The 20,895-nt window shown below is 46.9% G+C and overlaps 1 protein-coding gene across 2 annotated transcripts in view; it reads left to right on the forward strand.

The window, feature by feature from the left end:
* The window catches only part of WDR35 (WD repeat domain 35), a 270,202-nt gene that overhangs the window by 156,233 nt on the left and 93,074 nt on the right, over positions 1–20,895 (forward strand). For both annotated transcript variants that reach the window (XM_063915331.1, XM_063915332.1), the window contains exon 19: positions 4,635–4,771. In XM_063915331.1, coding sequence (XP_063771401.1) covers positions 4,635–4,771 — 137 coding nt within the window. The remainder of the gene's footprint in view (positions 1–4,634; positions 4,772–20,895) is intronic.

Genomic DNA, 20,895 nt, shown 5'->3' on the forward strand with positions numbered 1-20,895 from the left:
AGGATATTGTGGCTGAGATCCTGGTCTGTGGATCTGGACTCTAGAAAAATCCTGGAGGTACTCCCTTTCAAAGGGGATATTCTGTTTGGGGAGGACTTAAATAAGATAGTGGCTGACTTGGCTACTGCCAAAACTGCCTGTCTGCCTAATACAGCTCCTTCTGTGTCGAAGGCCAAAGGCACGTCCTTTCGCCCCTTTCGTCCTTCAGGTAAAGCAAAAGGTCATGCGTACCATAAGCAGGCCCGCACTTCCAAACCTGGTAAGCCGAAGCCCAAAAGAGCCTGGGCTGCCCATCAGCCAGCAGCCAAGACCGATAAGCCTGCCGCATGACGGGGCGGGCCTCCCCCTGGGGGATCCCAGGGTGGGGGGCCAGCTTCTAGGGTATACCCAGGAATGGTTGAAGACCACTTCAGATGCCTGGGTACGGGAAGTCGTCACTCGAGGTTACGCCATAGCCTTCAAAAACCGACCCCCTCATCGATTTTGCCAGACAGACGTCCCGTCGGACCAGACAAAGGCAAACACTCTGCATTCGGTGGTACAGACCCTCCTGGATACAGGAGTCGTAGTACAGGTGCCTCTTGCTCAGAAGGGCTGGGTGTACTATTCTCCGCTGTTTCTAGTCCCGAAACCGAATGGGTCCTCCCGGCCCATTCTCAATCTCAAGGCACTGAACAGGTTTGTGAAGGTTTCCAAGTTCGGTATGGAAACCCTTCACTCTATAGTTCTGGCCTTGGAACCTGGGGAGTACATGGTCTCCCTGGACATACAGGATGCTTACCATCATATTCCTATAGCAGTGTCACATCAACAATACCTGAGGTTCGCTATTGGCAACCTCCATTACCAGTTTCGGGCGTTACCTTTTGGTTTAACAACGGCTCCGCGAGTCTTCACCAAACTTATGGCGGTGATGACGGTGGTACTCCGCCATCAAGGGGTCAGGATACTGCCGTAACTGGACGACTTGTTAATCCTGGCAAATTCCCCAGATCTTCTCCTGCGTCATCTGGATATGACGGTCCGGTTTCTACAAGCCCACGGGTGGCTCATCAACTGGAAGAAATCCTCCCTGGTCCCTGCTCAGAGCATGGTGCATCTGGGAGCGCTGTTGGACACTCACAACCAGAGGTTGTTCTTGTCTCACAAGAAAGTCCTGAAACTTCAGGACAGGATTCGTTGCTTCCTTTCTCGTCTGCAAGTGTCGATACATTCGGCAATGCAGGTGCTGGGCCTCATGGTATCAGCATTCGACATGGTGGAGTATGCTCAATTCCATTCTCGCCCCCTCCAGAAGCTGATTCTAGCCAAGTGGGACGGCCTGTCTCACCGGATCAGGTCTCAAATGATCTCTTTGACCCCGGAGGTCCGTCTGTCGCTGCTCTGGTGGCTCCAGGACCGACAATTGTGCAGAGGCCGTCCCTTCTGGATATCCAACTTGGTCCTGTTGACGACAGATGCCAGTCTAAGAGGTTGGGGCGCGGTGCTGGATCAGCACTCCTTGCAGGGTCGGTGGACCAAGGAGGAATCTCTCCTCTCGATCAACATTCTGGAATTGCGGGCGGTCTTCAGTGCGTTGAACCTAGCCCAGCATTTGATTCAGAACCGTCCTTTTCAAGTACAGTCGGACAACGCCACCACAGTGACTTACATAAATCATCAAGGCGGCACTTGAAGCCATTTGGCAATGAAGGAAGCCTCACGGATTCTACGTTGGATAGAACGCCATCTACCGGCAATATCGGCAATATTCATTCCGGGAGTCCTGAATTGGGAAGCGGACTTTCTCTGTCGTCAGGACGTGCATGCCGGCGAGTGGGGCCTCCATCCAGAAGTGTTTTAACTCCTTGTGGAAAGGTGGGGTCTTCCAGATGTGGATCTGATGGCGTCTCGACACAATCACTAGGTTCTGGTCTTCGGAGCAAGGACAAGGGATCCTCAAGCAGCATTCGTGGATGCGCTGGCAGTGCCGTGGAGGTTTCGGCTGCCGTACGTGTTCCCTCCGGTGTCACTCCTGCCCAGGGTAATTCGGAAGTTCCAGCAAGAAAAAGGAAATCTGCTTCTCATAGCTCCGGCGTGGCCCAGACGGCAGAAGGCCTATCGTCAGAGCGTCCACTTCTACTTCAACAACGCCCAGACCTCCTCGTTCAGGGCCCCTGTGTCTACCAGGACCTAGCCCGGCTGTCTTTGACGGCGTGGCTCTTGAAGCTTCCGTCTTAAGAGCTACGGGTTTTTCTGAAGAGGTCATTAAAACTATGTTGCGGGCCCGGAAACCGGCCTCTGCTCGGATTTACCATCGGGTCTGGCATTCCTACTTTGTTTGGTGCGCATCTAACCATTATGACGCTTCCAAGTTTAGTACAGCCAAAATTTTGTCTTTTATACAGCAGGGCCTAGATTTAGGCCTGCGTCTGGCCTCCCTCAAGGTTCATATTTCTGCCTTGTCGGTGTGGTTTCAGAGAAAAATTGCAACTTTACCTGATGTTCATACTTTCACTCAGGGTGTGTTGCGTATCCAACCTCTCTATGTCCCGCCTGTGGCTCCTTGTGACTTGTCGGTGGTTTTGGAGGCGTTGCAGGAGCCTCCATTTGAACCTCTTGGTTCAGCTGACCTTAAGTGGCTTTCCCTTAAGGTGGTGTTCTTGCTGGCTATTGCCTCTGCTAGAAGAGTGTCTGATTTGGGTGCCTTGTCTTGTAGTTCCCCATGGGGGTCATTCCGAGTTGTTCGCTTGCAAGCTGCTTTTAGCAGCTTTGCACACGCTAAGCCGCCGCCTACTGGGAGTGAATCTTAGCTTATCAAAATTGCGAACGAAAGATTCGCAATATTGCGAAAAGACTTCTCTGTGCAGTTTCTGAGTAGCTCGAGACTTACTCTGCCAGTGCGATCAGTTCAGTGCTTGTCGTTCCTGGTTTGACGTCACAAACACACCCAGCGTTTGCCCAGACACTCCTCCGTTTCTCCAGCCACTCCCGCGTTTTTCCCAGAAACGGTTGCGTTTTTTCACACACTCCCATAAAACGGCCAATTTCCGCCCAGAAACACCCACTTCCTGTCAATCACATTACGATCACCAGAACGAAGAAAAAACCTCATAATGCCGTGAGTAAAAAACCTAACTGCATAGCAAATTTACTTGGCGCAGTCGCACTGCGGACATTGCGCATGCGCATTCGCGACTAATCGCTCCGTTGCGAGAAAAAAATAACGAGCGAACAACTCGGAATGACCCCCCATATCTGATTTTTCACCGTGACCGGGCGGTTCTTAGGACTCGTCCCGGATATTTACCTAAGGTGGTTTCTTCGTTCCACCTTAATCAGGAGATTGTGGTTCCAGCTTTTGTCTCTCCTGATTTGTCTCGCAAAGAGCGGTCTTTGGATGTGGTACGGGCTCTCCGTATCTATGTGAAGAGAACTGCTTCTATTCGAAAGTCTGATTCTCTCTTTGTTTTGTTTGGATTTCACAAACGTGGCTGGCCTGCTCACAAGCAGACCCTGGCCAGGTGGATTAGAATGGTGATTGCGCATGCTTATGTGAAGGCTGGTCTGTCAGCTCCTGTTCACATTACGGCCCATTCTACTCGGTCTGTTGGTCCTTCTTGGGCGGCCCAACGTGGTGCGACCCTTGATCAATTGTGCAAGGCGGCTACGTGGTCCTCCGGGAACACGTTCATAAGGTTCTATGCCTTCGATACTGCCGCTTCCCAGGATGCTTCCTTTGGACGCCGGGTTCTTGTGCCCGCTACAGTGCGTCCCCTCCCATAAGGAACTGCTTTAGGACATCCCCATTGTCCAGACTTGTGGAGCCCAGTGTACCTCGCAGCAGAAAACGAGTTTTATGGTAAGAACTTACCCTTGTTAAAACTCTTTCTGCGAGGTACACTGGGCTCCACAAGGCGCCCACCCTGACGCACTTAGCTTCTTTGGGTTGATATGGCATTAGCCGCTGACACTTCTCTTGTCGTGAGAGTGTGGTGTATGTGGCTACTAACCGTTGTCGTCTCTTTTCCTGCTACTGCATTGGGCTGGTTAACTAAACTGAGCTCCTGTGCTGGGAGGTGGGGTGATATAGGAGGCGGCGCTGTGCATTCTGGGAACAGTCAAAGCTTTGAGCCTGTTGGTGCCTCGGATCAAGATCCTACTCTACACCCCATTGTCCAGACTTGTGGAGCCCAGTGTACCTCGCAGAAAGAGTTTTAACAAGGGTAAGTTCTTACCATAAAACTCGTTATTTGGGTATCACCATATATCGTCTTGGGTCATATGCACAAAATACATAGGGGGTAATTCTGAGTTGATCGCAGCAGGATTTCTGTTAGCAGTTGGGAAAACCATGTGCACTGCAGGGGAGGCAGATATAACATGTGCAGAGAGAGTTAGATTTGGGTGGGGTGTGTTCAATCTGCAATCTAATTTGCAGTGTAAAAATAAAGCAGACAGTGTTTACCCTGCACAGAAACAAAATAACCCACACAAATCTAACTCTCTCTACACATGTTATATCTGCCTCCCCTGCAGTGCACATGGTTTTGCCCAATTGCTATCAAAAATCCTGCTGCGATCAACTTGGAATTACCCCCATAGTTCCTTTTTTTTTAGTAAAATATTAAATAACTGATTATTTTCCCAAACAGGACCCAGAACACCCTAACAAGGATTACATAATTAACTTTGAAATCCGATCCCTGCGAGATAGCAGAGCATTGATTGAGAAGGTTGGGATTGAAGACGCATCTCAGTTCATCGAGGACAACCCTCACCCCAGACTCTGGTAAATGGATGTTTTGAAGAATATATATTAGCATTATGTATGCGAGTACAGAATGTATGTGCTATATGTATATGACGGATGTACTGGAGGTGTCCTATTCAGCTGGTAACTACATACTGAACAGATATAAGAAACTACAGTTTATTAACAAGCATTTTACTTTTTGATGTGCTTTGCAAAAGCAGTATAGTTACTCTCATAGGGCCTGATGTAGTGGCAATTGCCCTGTGTTTTACTTATGACTGGGTCTCTGAGATGCAATGTGCATGCGCCCCAATGGTACCCACCGTGGAACGCAGAACGGAACTCCATTCAGTTCCGATAGGGCTTGTCAGTGCCAGGTAGAGTGTCGGAAGATACAGTTCCACTGACACCGGCAGCCAAATAACTTTGGATATCCTGAGCAACCATAGGGTTGGTGCGGCTGAAGTCCGCTGGGTGGTGTACTTTTGTGCACACCACGGCGGATTACAGCTACAGCTGATGGGCGTCTCAGTAGAATGCTCATCGGCTGCTGCATTAGCATCATTTCGCAGCTGCTACGATCCAAACCTAAATCAGGGCCGTAGTCCTGTGTTCATAACATAGCATAAAGAACATTGCTAATCAGCCTCTTATCAAGGGTCATAGATATTATATTCATAGTGCTGTGTACTTAGACCATAGGAAGTAATGTGTGTGCCAACCACAGCAGTCTGCTGTCGGGCTGTTTTGCAGCTTCATGTGTGCCATGTAAGAGATACAATTAGAGACTTCTTTCCCTGGTATAATTTAGCATATGATAATGTGACAGAGATAACATAGGCTGGATAACAGTTCAACTCACTTTATTTCCACCTCAGGCAGGTTACACAATTCATGGAGGATTTGCATGTCAGGTTTTACAGGCAGTCTTTAAGACAACAGCACAACATTCCAAGTGCCAAGTTCTGGTAAACATAAATAATACAGATTCCAAATATCTCCTAGCATATCGCCAGACCCCTAACCTTTCGCCTGGAAACTTGCTGGCATCAGGAGCCATGACCTACTGAACACACACATTTAAAGGTAGCAGAAAAGTTGTAGTGATCAGCCAAGCTGTGACTTACAACAGATTGCACTAAAACCCGGACTGGATTCCATCAGACCTGTTCCTGCTGCTCCAACCCTGCAAAAGCCTGCCGTTCCACATTCCCTTCATGTAGAATTATGTCCCTGCCACAGTAATTTTTTTTTATCTTTAACCATTCTTGTTTTACAAATAAAATTGTCAGGGCATCGACACTCCACATTTTTACTGCAATGTGTACTGGTCCCCCAAATGTACACGTAAATTTAGCAACCAGTTTATGGCTACAAGCAAATTGGTAAAACCAAAACATTCTTTCTAAAAAAAATTTGTCTGACAAAATCTTAAGTCTTTGTACCTGTATCTGGCTGCTACACAGTATGAATGCCAAACTGATTTCTCACAAATATTTAAAATGCCCGCTCTAATATATATTGTAAATGCCTGCACCTCTTATTACCATATCCCATGAATGTGCGCTATACATCGCAAAACACTGCATCCCATAAGAGAAAACAATACACCCACACATTATCTGAGTTCCAAAGCTCATTGATGTATATATTTGTTATTAAAAGGATATGGATTCAATATATATTACAATGTACAGTATACCTATAATTACATGATTACAACTCACACAGTAAGCAGTTAATACATACAGTTACATACAGTTACAGGCCAGCTATACAATACCATTCCCTCAATGCTTATGTTTCTTTCTCTAAAATCATGCCGGGACTCCATCTTACGCTGAGACCAAAACAGGAACTGAGCTGGCAATAACTCCATCATCATCTCAGATCTTACAGCAACTCTGAGACCAAAACAGGAACTACCTTCCTGTGTGATCAGCAATGTGTTATCTAGTTTGGGGGAGGGGACTCTCTCTCATTCATGATGAGTCACTAGTTCCTTTGTATATGCTGAACAGGTTCAGCCTTGGGGACGTCCAAAGGGCTGGCCTGAGTTTCTTGTCCACTACCTGTTTGGTCTATGTATTGTTCTAATAAAAGTGATTTTAGCTTTTATACATGTAATCATAATTATCCGCTGCAATGTCCCACAACTTCACAACAAGCATCAAATGAATCTACACATCAATCTGGTTGCTTCAATAGTAAACATGACCGGTCTATCTGGTTTCGTTCAAATAATACACATACATGACATTACTTCATTATATATAATTTTTAAATCATCATGATGTCTGGCGCTTGATATTATTATAGTTATGTACTGTATGGAATAAGTGTCGAATCCATCTCTGTGGCATGTCCGTCTAAATGCGGGTGTTACCATGTATTGCTGTGCTCGCTGCGCGTATTTGCAAGTATAGCGACTTATATGTGTGTAGTTTGTATGTTGTCTTTATGTAATTTTTTTTACTTCGACAACAGCATGGAAGAAAAAGCAATAGCCAACATTGGCCCTTATTCCAAGTTGATCGCTCGCTAGCTGCTTTTAGCAGTAGTGCAAACGCTAGGCCGCCGCCCTCTGGGAGTGTATCTTAGCTTAGCAGAAGTGCGAACGAAAGGTTAGCAGAATAGTGGTGAAATTTTTTCAAGCAGTTTCAGAGTAGCTGCAGACCTACTCCTTCCTTGCGATCACTTCAGACTGTTTGATTCCTGGTTTGACGTCACAAACACGCCCTGCGTTCAGCCAGCCACTCCCCCGTTTTCGTTTTAACCTGACACGCCTGCTTTTTTTTAGCTCACTCCCGGAAAACGGCTAGTTACTACCCAGAAACATCTACTTTCTGTCAATCATTCACCGATCAGCAGTGCGACTGAAAAGCGTCGGTAGACCTTCTGTGAAACTGCATAGTTTTTTGTGAAAGTACGTCGCGCGTGCATACTGCGACCAGTACGCATGCGCAGAAATGACGATTTTTAGCCTGATCGCTGCGCTGCGAACAACGGCAGCTAGCGATCAACTCGGAATGACCCCCATTAAACTAGACCTTCCTTGAGTAAAGTGTATATCTATTTTAGCTTACTAATATCGTTCTGATTACTGTATGTTGTGGTATATACGCTGCTCAATTATAACAAATATTTCACGATTTTCCAATGCAAAGTCAATATAATTAAAGTAGAACAGTTATTACCATTAACAAATGGGCTAACTCCTTAGTCAGCTGATTAGATACAGGAAAAAGAAAGGGTTATAGCGTGGCTTCTCGTTCCTTTTGGTGTCTTTGAGAATCTTCACAAACTCTATGCTTTGTAGAACAGAGAACACAAGTGGGGATATATTATCCAGCTTCCATGGAATTTTTCAAGGAAATTAAGTTAACAGTAATAATTATTCTATTTTCAACTCCATGGCAGCCATAATGTATGGGACTTTCCCAAGTAGTATAAAAGAAAGATGGTGGGTTAAGTATAATCAACAAAAATTAACCAAACTTGTGACAAAAACAGCAGTTTGAAGGATTCGGCTACTAAACTGAGCGTCGGCAGAAGTTGTCACATACACACCTTGTGAAGGTATGCAGAGATGACCACCCTGCCCTGCGTATATCGCCTGCTGAAGCCTGAGACCTGCATGCCCACCTTTGATAGGGTCCTATAGGAAGTACAGTACAAAAAGTTGATCTGTCTTCCTAAACTCCTTAGTTATGGAGAGATAATTTGAAATTATTCGGACAACGTCCTCGGTCTAGAATCCTTCTGAACTGTCATGCTAATGAGAACAAATCCCATATCTAATCTATCCTGAATCAGAAATATGTGGAATGGCAGTAAAAGTGTTGTACAATTTTTTTTATTTCCTAGCTTCATGAAATACTTTAATTACATTGTGAGAAGTACCTTTTGTGACTTTATCAATCACTGCTCAAGGTATGCAGGGATGCAGAATTGGTGCCTGGTGCAGAAGATCGGTTCCGGTATGAATGGTCGACCACTATTGGTCGACATTGACATGGTCGACATGAGCTAATGGTCGACACATGAACTTGGTCGACACATGAAAAGGTCGACATGATTTTTTTAATTTTTTTGGGTATAGTTTTCTGCGTAAAGTGACGGGGAACCCCAATTAGTGCACCAAGTCCCCTCGCATGGCTCGCTTCACTCGCCATGCTTCGGGCAAGGTGCCTGGCTCTGCTGCCGCTGCGCTCGGCACAGGTTACCATTCCCAATCGTAGTCCACGTGGAACGTAAAGTATGAAAGAGTTCCAAAAAAAGAATATTTTTGAGGAAAAACTCGTGTCGACCTTTCATGTGTCGACCTTTCATGTGTCGACCATTTTCATGTGTCGCACATTTGTCAATGTCGACCATGTCAATGTCGACCAATAGTGGTCGACCTAATGAGTGTCGACCTTAACATTGTCGACCATCTGAACGGATACCCAGAAGATCTGACCGTGGTAGCCGAGGCCAAGTTGTTCCAGAAGTATTTACTGTATCTTTATGCTCTGAGTCTAGAGTTTATATAAGTTTTATAACGATCCCACTGACTGAATGGGTCCAGTTGAATATATGCATTTCTAAAAATTCCTATTAGGAATTCTTATAGTGGTTGGGAACATACTTAGGAGATGGAGAACATTCTTTGGTGGCAACATTTGCTGAGACTGAAGGTATGCTAAATGCTGATTTTTGACAGGACACAGGCCCTGCCTTTCGCTGTGTCTATCCATACTCTGAAGTACTGTGACTGTTGAGATGGCTATTAGGGGTGGTTTTGCAAAGAAGCAAAAAAAGAGCTGGTTGAGATGGCACCAGATGACTTTCTGCTGTATTGATGATCTAACCATGTTCCTGCAGGAACATCATCAATTGGGCTGTTTTGTATCTGACAGCATATTCCGACTTTCATTTCACACGAATGTCATTTAGATAAGGATATACAGTGATTCCTTGTTTCCTGAGAGTAGTCATAAGAACTACCAGCACTTTGGTAAAGGTTCTTGAAGAATTTGATAGTCCAAATGGAAGACACACGATCTGGAAGTAGTGACCAAGCACAAAGTATCTGAGAAACTGATGATGTTGAGCTACAGCAAAACTGTGGAGATATGCATCTTGTAGATCTATTAAGATATGGAATTTTCCCTCCTCTAGCACCTTCACAATGGACTGTACTGGCACTATACAGAAATGTATTGTGGAAATGAAGTAATTGAGCAGCCTCAGATCGAGAACTGTTTGATAACCGCTGGTGCATCTCTTTATCAAAGTAACAGGGGAAACGACTCCAACAAAGTCTGTAAACTGTTCTGTAATGTCTCTGTTTCTACTAGAGAAGATAGGACTCTGGATTTCACTAAGATACTCGGTCATGCACCCTTCATTGATGATGTAACAACCAATTGATCTGGATTGTTGAGTATCCACGCCTTGCATACTTCCAAATACTGACTTTCAAACAGGACTCCGAGGAGTCTGGTCTAGAAAGGAGTAATTGTAAGGCCAATGGTTCTGGCTTGCAATACCTTTTTTTTCATACTCCTGAAAGAACGAAAATACTGCTTCAAAATGGTATCGCCAAACTGTGGATACTACTTCTTCTATGGCATATACTGTAGCTTTGTGCTTCTCTGAAGTCCTGGGAGTAACCAGATGAAGGAAAAATTCTAGTTCTTTTGCGGCACATTACATCATTAACCTCCAGCGCAGTAAAACGATTAAAGACCCATTTTTTGCATGCCTTCAATAAATTTTTTATTTACGGCCAAGTACCCACCGTACTTCAGAGCTTGAAGAAACAAAACTCTCATGTGCCAAGGTTCCTGTCCCTTTGGAAATGGCTGGGTCCCACTTCTGCATCCACTGTACCCCCGATGGGGACTAGAGACAATATTTTGCAGCTCTGTAAACCCATTTGGAATCTTTGTAGAACGAAAAGCACAATTTCCGTAATAGACACAGTTATTAATGGGATTTATGAGTTTGTTTTCATATTAAGCAGAAGATTTATGGTGTAATAGCCAGGGCTCGGTGAGAGGGGATTTGTACTGTATGTGTTACTTCCAGCAGAGCTGTGTGGAATGTGAGATACATTAAGGTCTAGACTGCAGCAGGAATGTCATATGAATGAGGGAAGCCGAAATAATATGGAGCAATGTATGTATTCAAAATAAACACTGCTACAAAGCAGAGTTGTTACCAGGACACCTTATGTCCAGGTGTTTCAAGGGCTATTAAATGGCCACAGTAAGAAACTAATATAATATGTTCAGTCTGGGTCTCCAGGACTCCACTAGTTGGTGATCAAGAACCTGATTTAAATTAAACTAACTGCGAAGTTGTTGTTTTTTCTAATAATTTAGGAGAGTTCTACTTGTGACATAGACTCAGATTTAATCAGACTGGTTTCTGGAATTACTTAAGTACAGTCAGAACTCATTTACACATTGGAAATTGGTTTTACACCATTGCAACAATGTAGCCCGCTCCGCCCACCAGTGCTGCAAGTAGAAATATTTTCTTAGTGCTAGTGAGTGCCGAAAAATGGGCTTGGTCATATGTTGTGAGGGGGCGTGGCCACATGCTAATAGTGGGAGTGGCTACATCACACTAGTGGCGTGGCGACACTACAAAGCCCCTTTTCTTTGCACTCTGGAGGCAAGGCTAGAAATATATAGTACTACCTCCATTATAATAGAAATATATATTGATACCCCCAGTATAATAAATATATATAGTAATGCCCCCAATGTAATAACAATATATAATAATGCCTCCCTTGTAACAGGAATATATAGTGTAGTAGTGCCCCTGGTATCATAGAAATATATAGTAGTGTCCACATTACAATTGAAATATGTAGTAATACCCCCATAATAATAGACATATATAGTAGTGTCCACATTATATTATAAATGAATGCTACCAGCAAGAGACGCTTCCGGAAAGTGCAATCAGGCTCCTCTCTTCACGCCAGCCACAGCCACCTGAGGAGGAAGTGTGATGTGGCGTAATGACATCACCGTTGCGCTCCCAGTAGCACTGTCATGCTGGCAAGCACCATGGTCTTGTTACTTTGTGGCACATTATAATTGTGGTAATGGCGGTCACGGGTGCAAAGTGTGTGGCAGGTGGTACTAAGTACCCGCTGCCGTATTCTTAAGGGTACTCCGTACCTGAGCGTACCCACATACTTGCACCACTGCCGCCCACTATAAGATACACGCCCACTCACTACTCAGGGGAGACGCCTCCACAAAGTAGAAATATGCTAGACTAGCGGTGATGGCTGAAACAGAAGCTCGGCGCGCTAAAAGGTAAAGGTCACATCAAAGTCCAACAGCCTACCAACTTACACCCACACCTGTAATTAAAACAAACTATTCAGTTTTCTCTTAAAATACTAATTTATCATTTAATCATGAGTGAGGGGACATTGGGACTGTCTTTATCACGTGGCTGCCCTATGACCACTCTATGCATTGTTTTGTAGCCTTTCTTGTGCCCAACTCCACTCCTTTTTCTCTTACGTCCTAGAGGATGCTGGGGATTCCAAAAGGTCCATGGGGTATAGACGGGATCCGCAGGAGCTTGGGCACACTAAAAAGACTTTGACTGGGTGTGAACTGGCTCCTCCCTCTATGCCCCTCCCCCAGTTAGACTTTGTGCCCAGGAGTGACTGGACACACACTAGGGGAGCTCTACTGAGTTTCTCTAGAAAGACTTTTGTTAGGTTTTTTAGTTTCAGGGAGACCTGCTGGCTACAGGCTCCCTGCATCGGGGGACTGAGGGGAGAGAAGTCAGACCTACTTCTTCTTAGTTAAAGGCTCTGCTTCTTAGGCTACTGGACACCATTAGCTCCAGAGGGTTCGATCACATGGTTCGCCTAGCTGCTTGTTTCCGGAGCCGCGCCGTCACCCCCCTCACAGAAGCCAGAAGACGGGTGAGTATTAGAAGAACCGAAGACTTCACCGTATATAATACCCCCGCCAGTATAAATAATTCAAATTTGAGCGGGACTAAAGCGCGCCGGGAAGGGGCGGGGCTTAGCCGCACAGCTAACCAGCGCCATTTTCTTCTCTCCACAGCCGCTGCAGAGAACGCTGGCCCGGACCTCCAAGCTCCTCACAAGTAAAAGGGAACAAAACGGGGGGAGGGGCTCAGATAATTTGGTGCTTTTCTTATTATTTACAGCGCTACTGACATATAGTTGTGTAATATATGGGCGCTGGGGTGTGAGCTGGCATACTCCATCTGTGTTTCTCTCTCCAGGCTTCCCTGTAGGCTGTCCCCTTTATTTGGCCAGTGTGAGTGTTGGGGTGTCAGTACTTCGTGTTGGCATGTCTGAGGCTGAGTGTTCCTCCCCGGAGGAAGTTACTGGGGGCGCAGAAAAGGAGCTGGAAATGGCTCTGTCAGCACAGCCGACTGCTGATTGCGTTGCTATGTTGAGTACACTTAATACTAATGTGGCTTTGTTGTCTAAGAGGCTTGATAAATCTGATTCTCAGACACAGACATGGAGAAAATCCATTGAGGATGCTTTGGCTCAGGTGCAGACCCCCTCAGGGTCACAAAAACGTTAATTTACCCAGATGGTAGATACAGATGCCGACACGGACTCCAATTCCGATGTCGATTTTAATGAGGCTACTTTACCCCCAAGGGTAGTTAAGAGTATTCAGTACATGATTGTGGCTATTAAAGATGTTTTACGTATCTCTGACGAACCTGCTGTTAAGGAAACAAGGATTTGCCTATTTAAAAGGAAAAAACCTGAGGTGAAGTTTACCCCCTCTCATGAAATGAATGCTCTTTGTGAAAAAGCTTGGGAGTCGCCGGACAAGAGGTGGCAGATTCCCAAGAGAATTTTTATGGCGTATCCTTTCCCCTCTGATGACAGGGAAAAATGGGAGTCGTCTCCGAATGTCGACAAGGCTCTACCCCGTTTGTCCAAGAAGGTGGCGCTTCCGTCCCCTGACATGGCTGCTCTCAAGGATCCGGCGGATCGCAAGCTGGAGACGTCTTTGAAGGCCATTTTCGTTAATACTGGTGCATTGCTCAGACCTGCTGTGGCGTCGGTATAGGTGAGTAGTGCTATTGCTAAATGGGCTGATAATTTAGCTTCTGATATGGATACCCTTGATAAAGATAATATTCTTTTGACTCTTGGTTATATCAAGGACTCTGCAGATTACCTAAAGGATGCTGCAAGAGATGTTGGCCTCTTGGGATCATGGCGGTCTCGGCCAGGAGGGCGCTGTGGATCCATCAATGGAATGCTGATGCCGACTCCAAGAAAAATATGGAAGCTCTCCCCTTCAAAGGTAGTGTCTTGTTTGGTGACGGCCTTGCTGACCTGGTGTCTACCGCTACTGCGGGTAAGTCATCTTTTTTTCCTTATGTTCCCACTCAACAGAAAAAGGGACCCCATAAGCAGATGCAGTCCTTTCCACCTAATAAATACAAGCGAGGTAAGGGCTCGTCCTTCCTCACTTCAAAGGGTAGAGGAAGGGGAAAGAAGTCGCCTGCAGGGTCAGGCACCCAGGACCAAAAGTCCTCCCCCGCCTCTACCAAGTCCACCGCATGACGCTGGGGCTCCCCTGCGGGAGTCCGTGCCGGTGGGGGGCCATCTCCGAATCTTCAGTCAGGTCTGGTTTCAATCAGCCCTGGATTCTTGGGTCTTAGACATAGTGTCCCAAGGGTACAAGCTGGAGTTTCAGGAGATGCCCCCCGCCGCTTTTTCAAATCGGCATTGCCAGTTTCTCTTCCAGAAAGAGAAGTAGTAAATGCTGCGATACAAAAGTTGTGTCAACAGAGGGTCATTGTCCCCGTTCCCCCGTCCCAATGGGGGGAAGGGTTCTATTCGAGCCTCTTTGTCATACCGAAACCGGACGGCTCGGTCAGACCGATTCTGAACCTAAAATCCCTCAATCCATACTTGAAAACTTTCAAGTTCAAGATGGAATCTCTTCGAGCTGTGATCTCCAGCCTCAAAGGGGGGGACTTTATGGCGTCAGTTGACATAAAGGATGCCTACTTACACATCCCGATATATCCTCCGCATCAGGCCTTCCTGAGATTTGCGGTGCAGGATTGTCATTACCAATTTCAGGCGTTGCCGTTTGGGCTTTCCACGGCCCTGAGGGTTTTCACCAAGGTTATGGCAGAAATTATGGTACTCCTTCGCAAGCGAGGGGTCACAATTATCCCGTACTTGGAAGATCTCCTGATAAAAGCGAGGTCAGAGGAACGATTGTCAAAGAATGTGGAACTCTCCCTGACGGTTCTCCAACATCACGGTTGGATTTTAAATTTGCCAAAGTCTCAGTTGATTCCAACGACTCGGCTGCCCTTCCTGGGCATGATCCTAGACACGAAGCTTCAGAGTGTGTTTCTTCTGGAGGACAAAGCTCTAGAAATACAGACCATGGTCAAGGAGCTTTTGAGACCGACAAGTGTGTCGATTGATCAATGCACTCGAGTGCTAGGGAAGATGGTGGCGGTTTACGAGTCCATTCCGTTTGGCAGGTTTCATGCCAGGGTGTTTCAGTGGGACCTGTTGGACAAATGGTCCGGGTCTCACCTACACATGTACCGGAAAATAAGTCTATCTTCCAGGGCCAGGATCTCTCTCCTGTGGTGGCTGCAAGGGTATCACCTTCTAGAGGGACGCCGTTTCGGAATCCAGGACTGGGTCCTGCTGACCACAGATGCAAGTCTCCGAGGCTGGGGCGCAGTCGCGCAGGGAAGAAGTTTTCAGGGAAAATGGTCAAGCCAGGAATCTTCTCTCCACATAAATGTTCTCGAGTTAAGAGCCATTTACAATGCAAGCGAAGAGTTTTCTTCAGGGTCTCCCTGTCCTGATCCAGTCGGACAACATCACAGCGGTGGCGTACGTAAACCTCCAAGGCGGAACAAGGAGCAGGGCGGCAATGGCAGAAGCCACAAGAATTCTCCGCTGGGCGGAACAGCACGTGAGCGCTCTGTCAGCGGTCTTCCTCCCGGGAGTGGACAACTGGGAAGCAGACTTCCTCAGTAGACACGATCTCCATCCAGGAGAGTGGGCTCTTCATCAAGAGGTATTTGCAGAAGTGACAAGGCGTTGGGGAATTCCTCAGATAGACATGATGGCGTCTCGCCTCAACAAGAAGCTTCCGAAGTATTGTTCCAGGTCGAGGGACCCCCAAGCCTGTGCAGTGGACGCCCTGGTAACTCCGTGGGTGTTTCAGTCGGTGTATGTGTTCCTCCGCTTCCTCTCATTCCAAAGGTGTTGAGGATCATAAGACGAACAAGGGTTCAGGCAATACTCATCGTTCCAGATTGGCCACGGAGGGCCTGGTATCCGGATCTTCAGGAATTACTAGTGGAAGATCCCTGGCCGCTTCCTCTAAGAGAGGAACTGTTACTGCAGGGGCCCTGCCTGTTTCCGGACTTACCGCGGCTGCGTTTGACGGCGTGGAAGTTGAACGCCAGATTTTAGCTCGGAAGGGTATTCCCGGGGAAGTCATCCCCACTCTCCTTAAGGCTAGGAAGGAGGTCACGGCGAAACATTATCACCGTATTTGGAGAAAATATGTGTCGTTGTGTGAAACCAAAGCAGCTCCTGCGGAGGAGTTTCACTTGGGTCGTTTCCTCCATTTTTTGCAGGCAGGCGTGGATGCAGCCTGAAATTGGGTCCCATCAAAGTGCAGATTTCGGCTTTATCTATTTTCTTTCAAAAGGAATTGGCCGTCCTTCCTGAGGTTCAGACTGACTTTCGTGATGGGAGTGCTGCATATCCATCCTCCTTTTGTGCCACCCGTGGCACCGTGGGATCTTGAAGTGGTGTTGCAGTTTGTTATGTCTCACTGGTTTGAGCCTTTGCGTAAGGTTGAGTTAAAGTTTCTCACTTGGAAAGTGGTCATGCTTTTGGCTCTGGTGTCTGCCAGACGAGTGTCCGAGTTGGCGGCCTTGTCTCACAAGAGCCCATATTTGATCTTTCATTCGGATAGAGCGGAATTGAGGACTCGTCAACAATTTCTGCCGAAGGTGGTTTCTTCGTTTCACATAAACCATCCTATTGTGGTGCCTGTGGCTACGGATACTGTGGCGGTCCCAAAATCTCTTGATGTTGTAAGAGCTTTGAAAATTTATGTCTTCAGAACGGCCCTTACTAGGAAGACAGAGGCTCTGTTTGTCCTGTATGCTTCCAACAAGATTGGAAATCCTACTTCTAAGCAAACTATTGCACGCTGGATTTGTAATACGATTCAGCAAGCTCATTCTTCGGCTGGGCTACCGTTGCCGAAGTCAGTAAAGGCCCATTCTACCAGGAAGGTGGGCTCATCTTGGGCGGCTGCCCGACGGGTCTCGGCACTTCAACTTTGCTGAGCAGCTACGTGGTCGGGTTCAAACACTTTTGCTAAGTTCCACAAGTTTGATACCCTGGCTGATGAGGACCTCATGTTTGCGCAATCGGTGCTGCAGAGTCGTCCGCACTCTCCCGCCCGCTCTGGAGCTTTGGTATAGACCCCATGGTCCTTTTGGAGTCTCCAGCATCCTCTAAGACGTAAGAGAAAATAGGATTTTAATACCTACCGGTAAATCCTTTTCTCCTAGTCCGTAGAGCAGGCATTCCCAACCACGGTCCTCAAGGCACACCAACAGTGCAGGTTTTAGTGATATCCAGGCTGCAGCACAGATGGTTAAATCAAAATAACTGAGCTACTAATTAAGTCACCTGTGCTGAAGCCTGGATATCACTAAAACCTGCACTGTTGGTGTGCCTTGAGGACCGTGGTTGGGAATGCCTGCCGTAGAGGATGCTGGGCGCCCGTCCCAGTGCGGACTGTTCCTTGCAGTTGAGTTGATAATGGTTTTTTTCGGTTACACGTGGTTTGTGTATCAGTTATGTTCAGCTTGTTGCTGTGTTAATTCATACTGGTTTCCTGTAACTCCAGTTGTACGGTATGTTTGTGGTGTGGGCTGGTATGTTTCTCGCCCTTAGTTTAACAAAAATCCTTTCCTCGAAATGTCCGTCTCTCCTGGGCACAGTTCCTATAACTGAGGTCTGGGGGAAGGGCATAGAGGGAGGAGCCAGTTCACACCCAGTCAAAGTCTTTTTAGTGTGCCCAAGCTCCTGCGGATCCAGTCTATACCCCATGGTCCTTTTGGAGTCCCCAGCATCCTCTACGGACTAGGAGAAAAGGATTTACCGGTAGGTATTAAAATCCTATTATTTTATTTCCGCAATCATGCACCACAAACTAAAACCTCGTTTTTGCATCTCTCTGAAAAATCTAGGCTTGCCAACTGTATGCTTCACATAGTAATGGTGTATACACACGGCGAGATATTTTCTTACGATTTTGACTATATAGTCGAAATCGTAAGAAAAGTTAGTGCAGATCACAAGGTGAAAGTCACCTTGCGATCCCTGTTCGATGCCGATGCGCGGTCCCGTGCGGTCGGCATCGCAAGCCTATATAGACTGTGCAGGCAAGTCAATTTTGACTATCTCTATAGAAGAGATAGTCAAAACTGCCACTTAGCCAAAATCGCACATAGTCAGTATCGCAAGCACACTCATTATGTGCTTGCGATGCCGACCTAGCCCCTGTCGCATAGTGAGAATCGGGCATAGCCAGAATCTCACCCTGTGTATGGGCCTTTAGTTATAAATGGAACATGCTGATCTTATCCCAGCACTTCTCATTAAGGAGATTTATCAAAGCTTGGAAAGATATAATTTACCAACCTATCAGCTCCTGCCATTTTTTAAACAGCCTGTAACATGTCAGTCAGGAGCTGATTGGTTGGTATTTTATCTGTCTCCACTTTAATACATCTCCCCTTAATTCCTAAAATAATGGCAACAAATAGTCACATATGAAAAGTCCCAGAATAGTGTCCTTTTGTAGACTCTTGAAAGATGATTGTTGTTGTTTTTTTTAATGATAGGGTTAATATCAAATTCAAGCAAAATTTAAATTGAAAAGCAAATCTCCTATATAATAGCCCTGTGACTGGGTTTCTAACGCTGGGCGTGGCTAGGAGCTCTCATTGGGTTAGTGGCAGGTCTATCACACCCAGCCCACAGCTGATTGGGCGAGAAACGCCCTCCCACACAGGTTACATCCAATGGGAGGCTCTGCCCTTTGCCTGCTGTGTTTTCACAGAGCAGGATTAGCAATGGGACTGATGGAGCTGCAGCTCCAGCCGCACACCCCAAAATAGTCCCACTGCATCTGCAGCAACATACCCTCCAACAATTTACACATAAACATTGATGCAAATTCGAAAAGGGGGCGTGGCCACGAGTACGCCGGCGTGGCCACGCCCCTTTTCCTATACTTTCAATGGAAGCTTGGAGAGTCAAAAATCAGTACAGACCATAAAAAAAGGGACTGTACCTGCCAAAAAGGTCCAGCTGGAGGTTATGCCACTGCATCTGCAGCAAGTCTCTGTGCTGTAGATAGGGGGAAAAACAATCCTTTTACTGCAGCGTCCTATGGGGGTCATTCCAAGTTGATCGCTAACTGCATTCGTTCGCTGTGCAGCGATCAGACAAAAACTTGCCACTTCTGTGCATGCGTATGCAGCGCAATGCGCACGTGCGGCTTACTATTACAACGAACGATGTAGTTTTACACAGGGTCTAGCGATGCTTTTCAGTCGCATAGGCAGCCGCAGAGTGATTGACAGGAAGAGGGCGTTTCTCTATCGTCCTAGTGGATGCTGGGGTTCCTGAAAGGACCATGGGGGATAGCGGCTCCGCAGGAGACAGGGCACAAAAAGTAAAGCTTTTCCGATCAGGTGGTGTGCACTGGCTCCTCCCCCCATGACCCTCCTCCAGACTCCAGTTAGATTTTTGTGCCCGGCCGAGAAGGGTGCAATCTAGGTGGCTCTCCTAAAGAGCTGCTTAGAGAAAGTTTAGCTAGGTTTTTTATGTTACAGTGATTCCTGCTGGCAACAGGATCACTGCAGCGAGGGACTGAGGGGAGAAGGAGTCAACTCACCTGCGTGCAGGATGGATTGGCTTCTTGGCTACTGGACATCAAGCTCCAGAGGGACGATCACAGGTACAGCCTGGATGGTCACCGGAGCCGCGCCGCCGGCCCCCTTGCAGATGCTGAAGACAGAAGAGGTCCAGAATCGGCGGCTGAAGACTCCTGAAGTCTTCTAAAGGTAGCGCACAGCACTGCAGCTGTGCGCCATTTTCCTCTCAGCACACTTCACACGGCAGTCACTGAGGGTGCAGGGCGCTGGGAGGGGGGCGCCCTGGGAGGCAAAATGAGTACCTATAAAGGCTAAAAATACCTCACATATAGCCCTAGAGGCTATATGGAGATATTTAACCCCTGCCTGATTTCTCAAAATAGCGGGAGACGAGCCCGCCGGAAAAGGGGCGGGGCCTATCTCCTCAGCACACGGCGCCATTTCCTCTCACAGCTCCGCTGGTCAGGACGGCTCCCAGGTCTCTCCCCTGCACTGCACTACAGAAACAGGGTAAAACAGAGAGGGGGGGCAAATTTATGGCGATATTTTTATATAACAAAGCAGCTATAGGGGAGCACTTATTATAAGGCTATCCCTGATATATATATAGCGCTTTTGGTGTGTGCTGGCAAACTCTCCCTCTGTCTCCCCAAAGGGCTAGTGGGTCCTGTCTTCATTAGGAGCATTCCCTGTGTGTCTGCTGTGTGTCGGTACGTGTGTGTCGACATGTATGAGGACGATATTGGTGTGGAGGCGGAGCAATTGCCAAATATGGGGATGTCACCTCCTAGGGGGTCGACACCAGAATGGATGCCTTTATTTATGGAACTACGGGATAGTGTCAACACGCTAAAGCAGTCGTTTGACGACATGAGACGGCCGGACAATCAATTAGTGCCTGTCCAGGCGACTCAAACACCGTCAGGGGCTGTGAAACGCCCTTTGCCTCAGTCGGTCGACACAGACCCAGACACAGGCGATGACTCCAGTGGTGACGGTGACGAATCAACCGTATTTTCCAGTAGGGCCACACGTTATATGATTTTGGCAATGAAGGAGGCGTTACATTTAGCTGATACTACAGGTACCACTAAACAGGGTATTATGTGGGGTATGAAAAAACTACCTATAGTTTTTCCTGAATCAGAAGAACTAAATGACGTGTGTAATGAAGC

The sequence above is a fragment of the Pseudophryne corroboree genome, chromosome 4, assembly GCF_028390025.1.
Source record: "Pseudophryne corroboree isolate aPseCor3 chromosome 4, aPseCor3.hap2, whole genome shotgun sequence".
Classification (NCBI taxonomy): Eukaryota; Metazoa; Chordata; class Amphibia; order Anura; family Myobatrachidae; genus Pseudophryne; species Pseudophryne corroboree.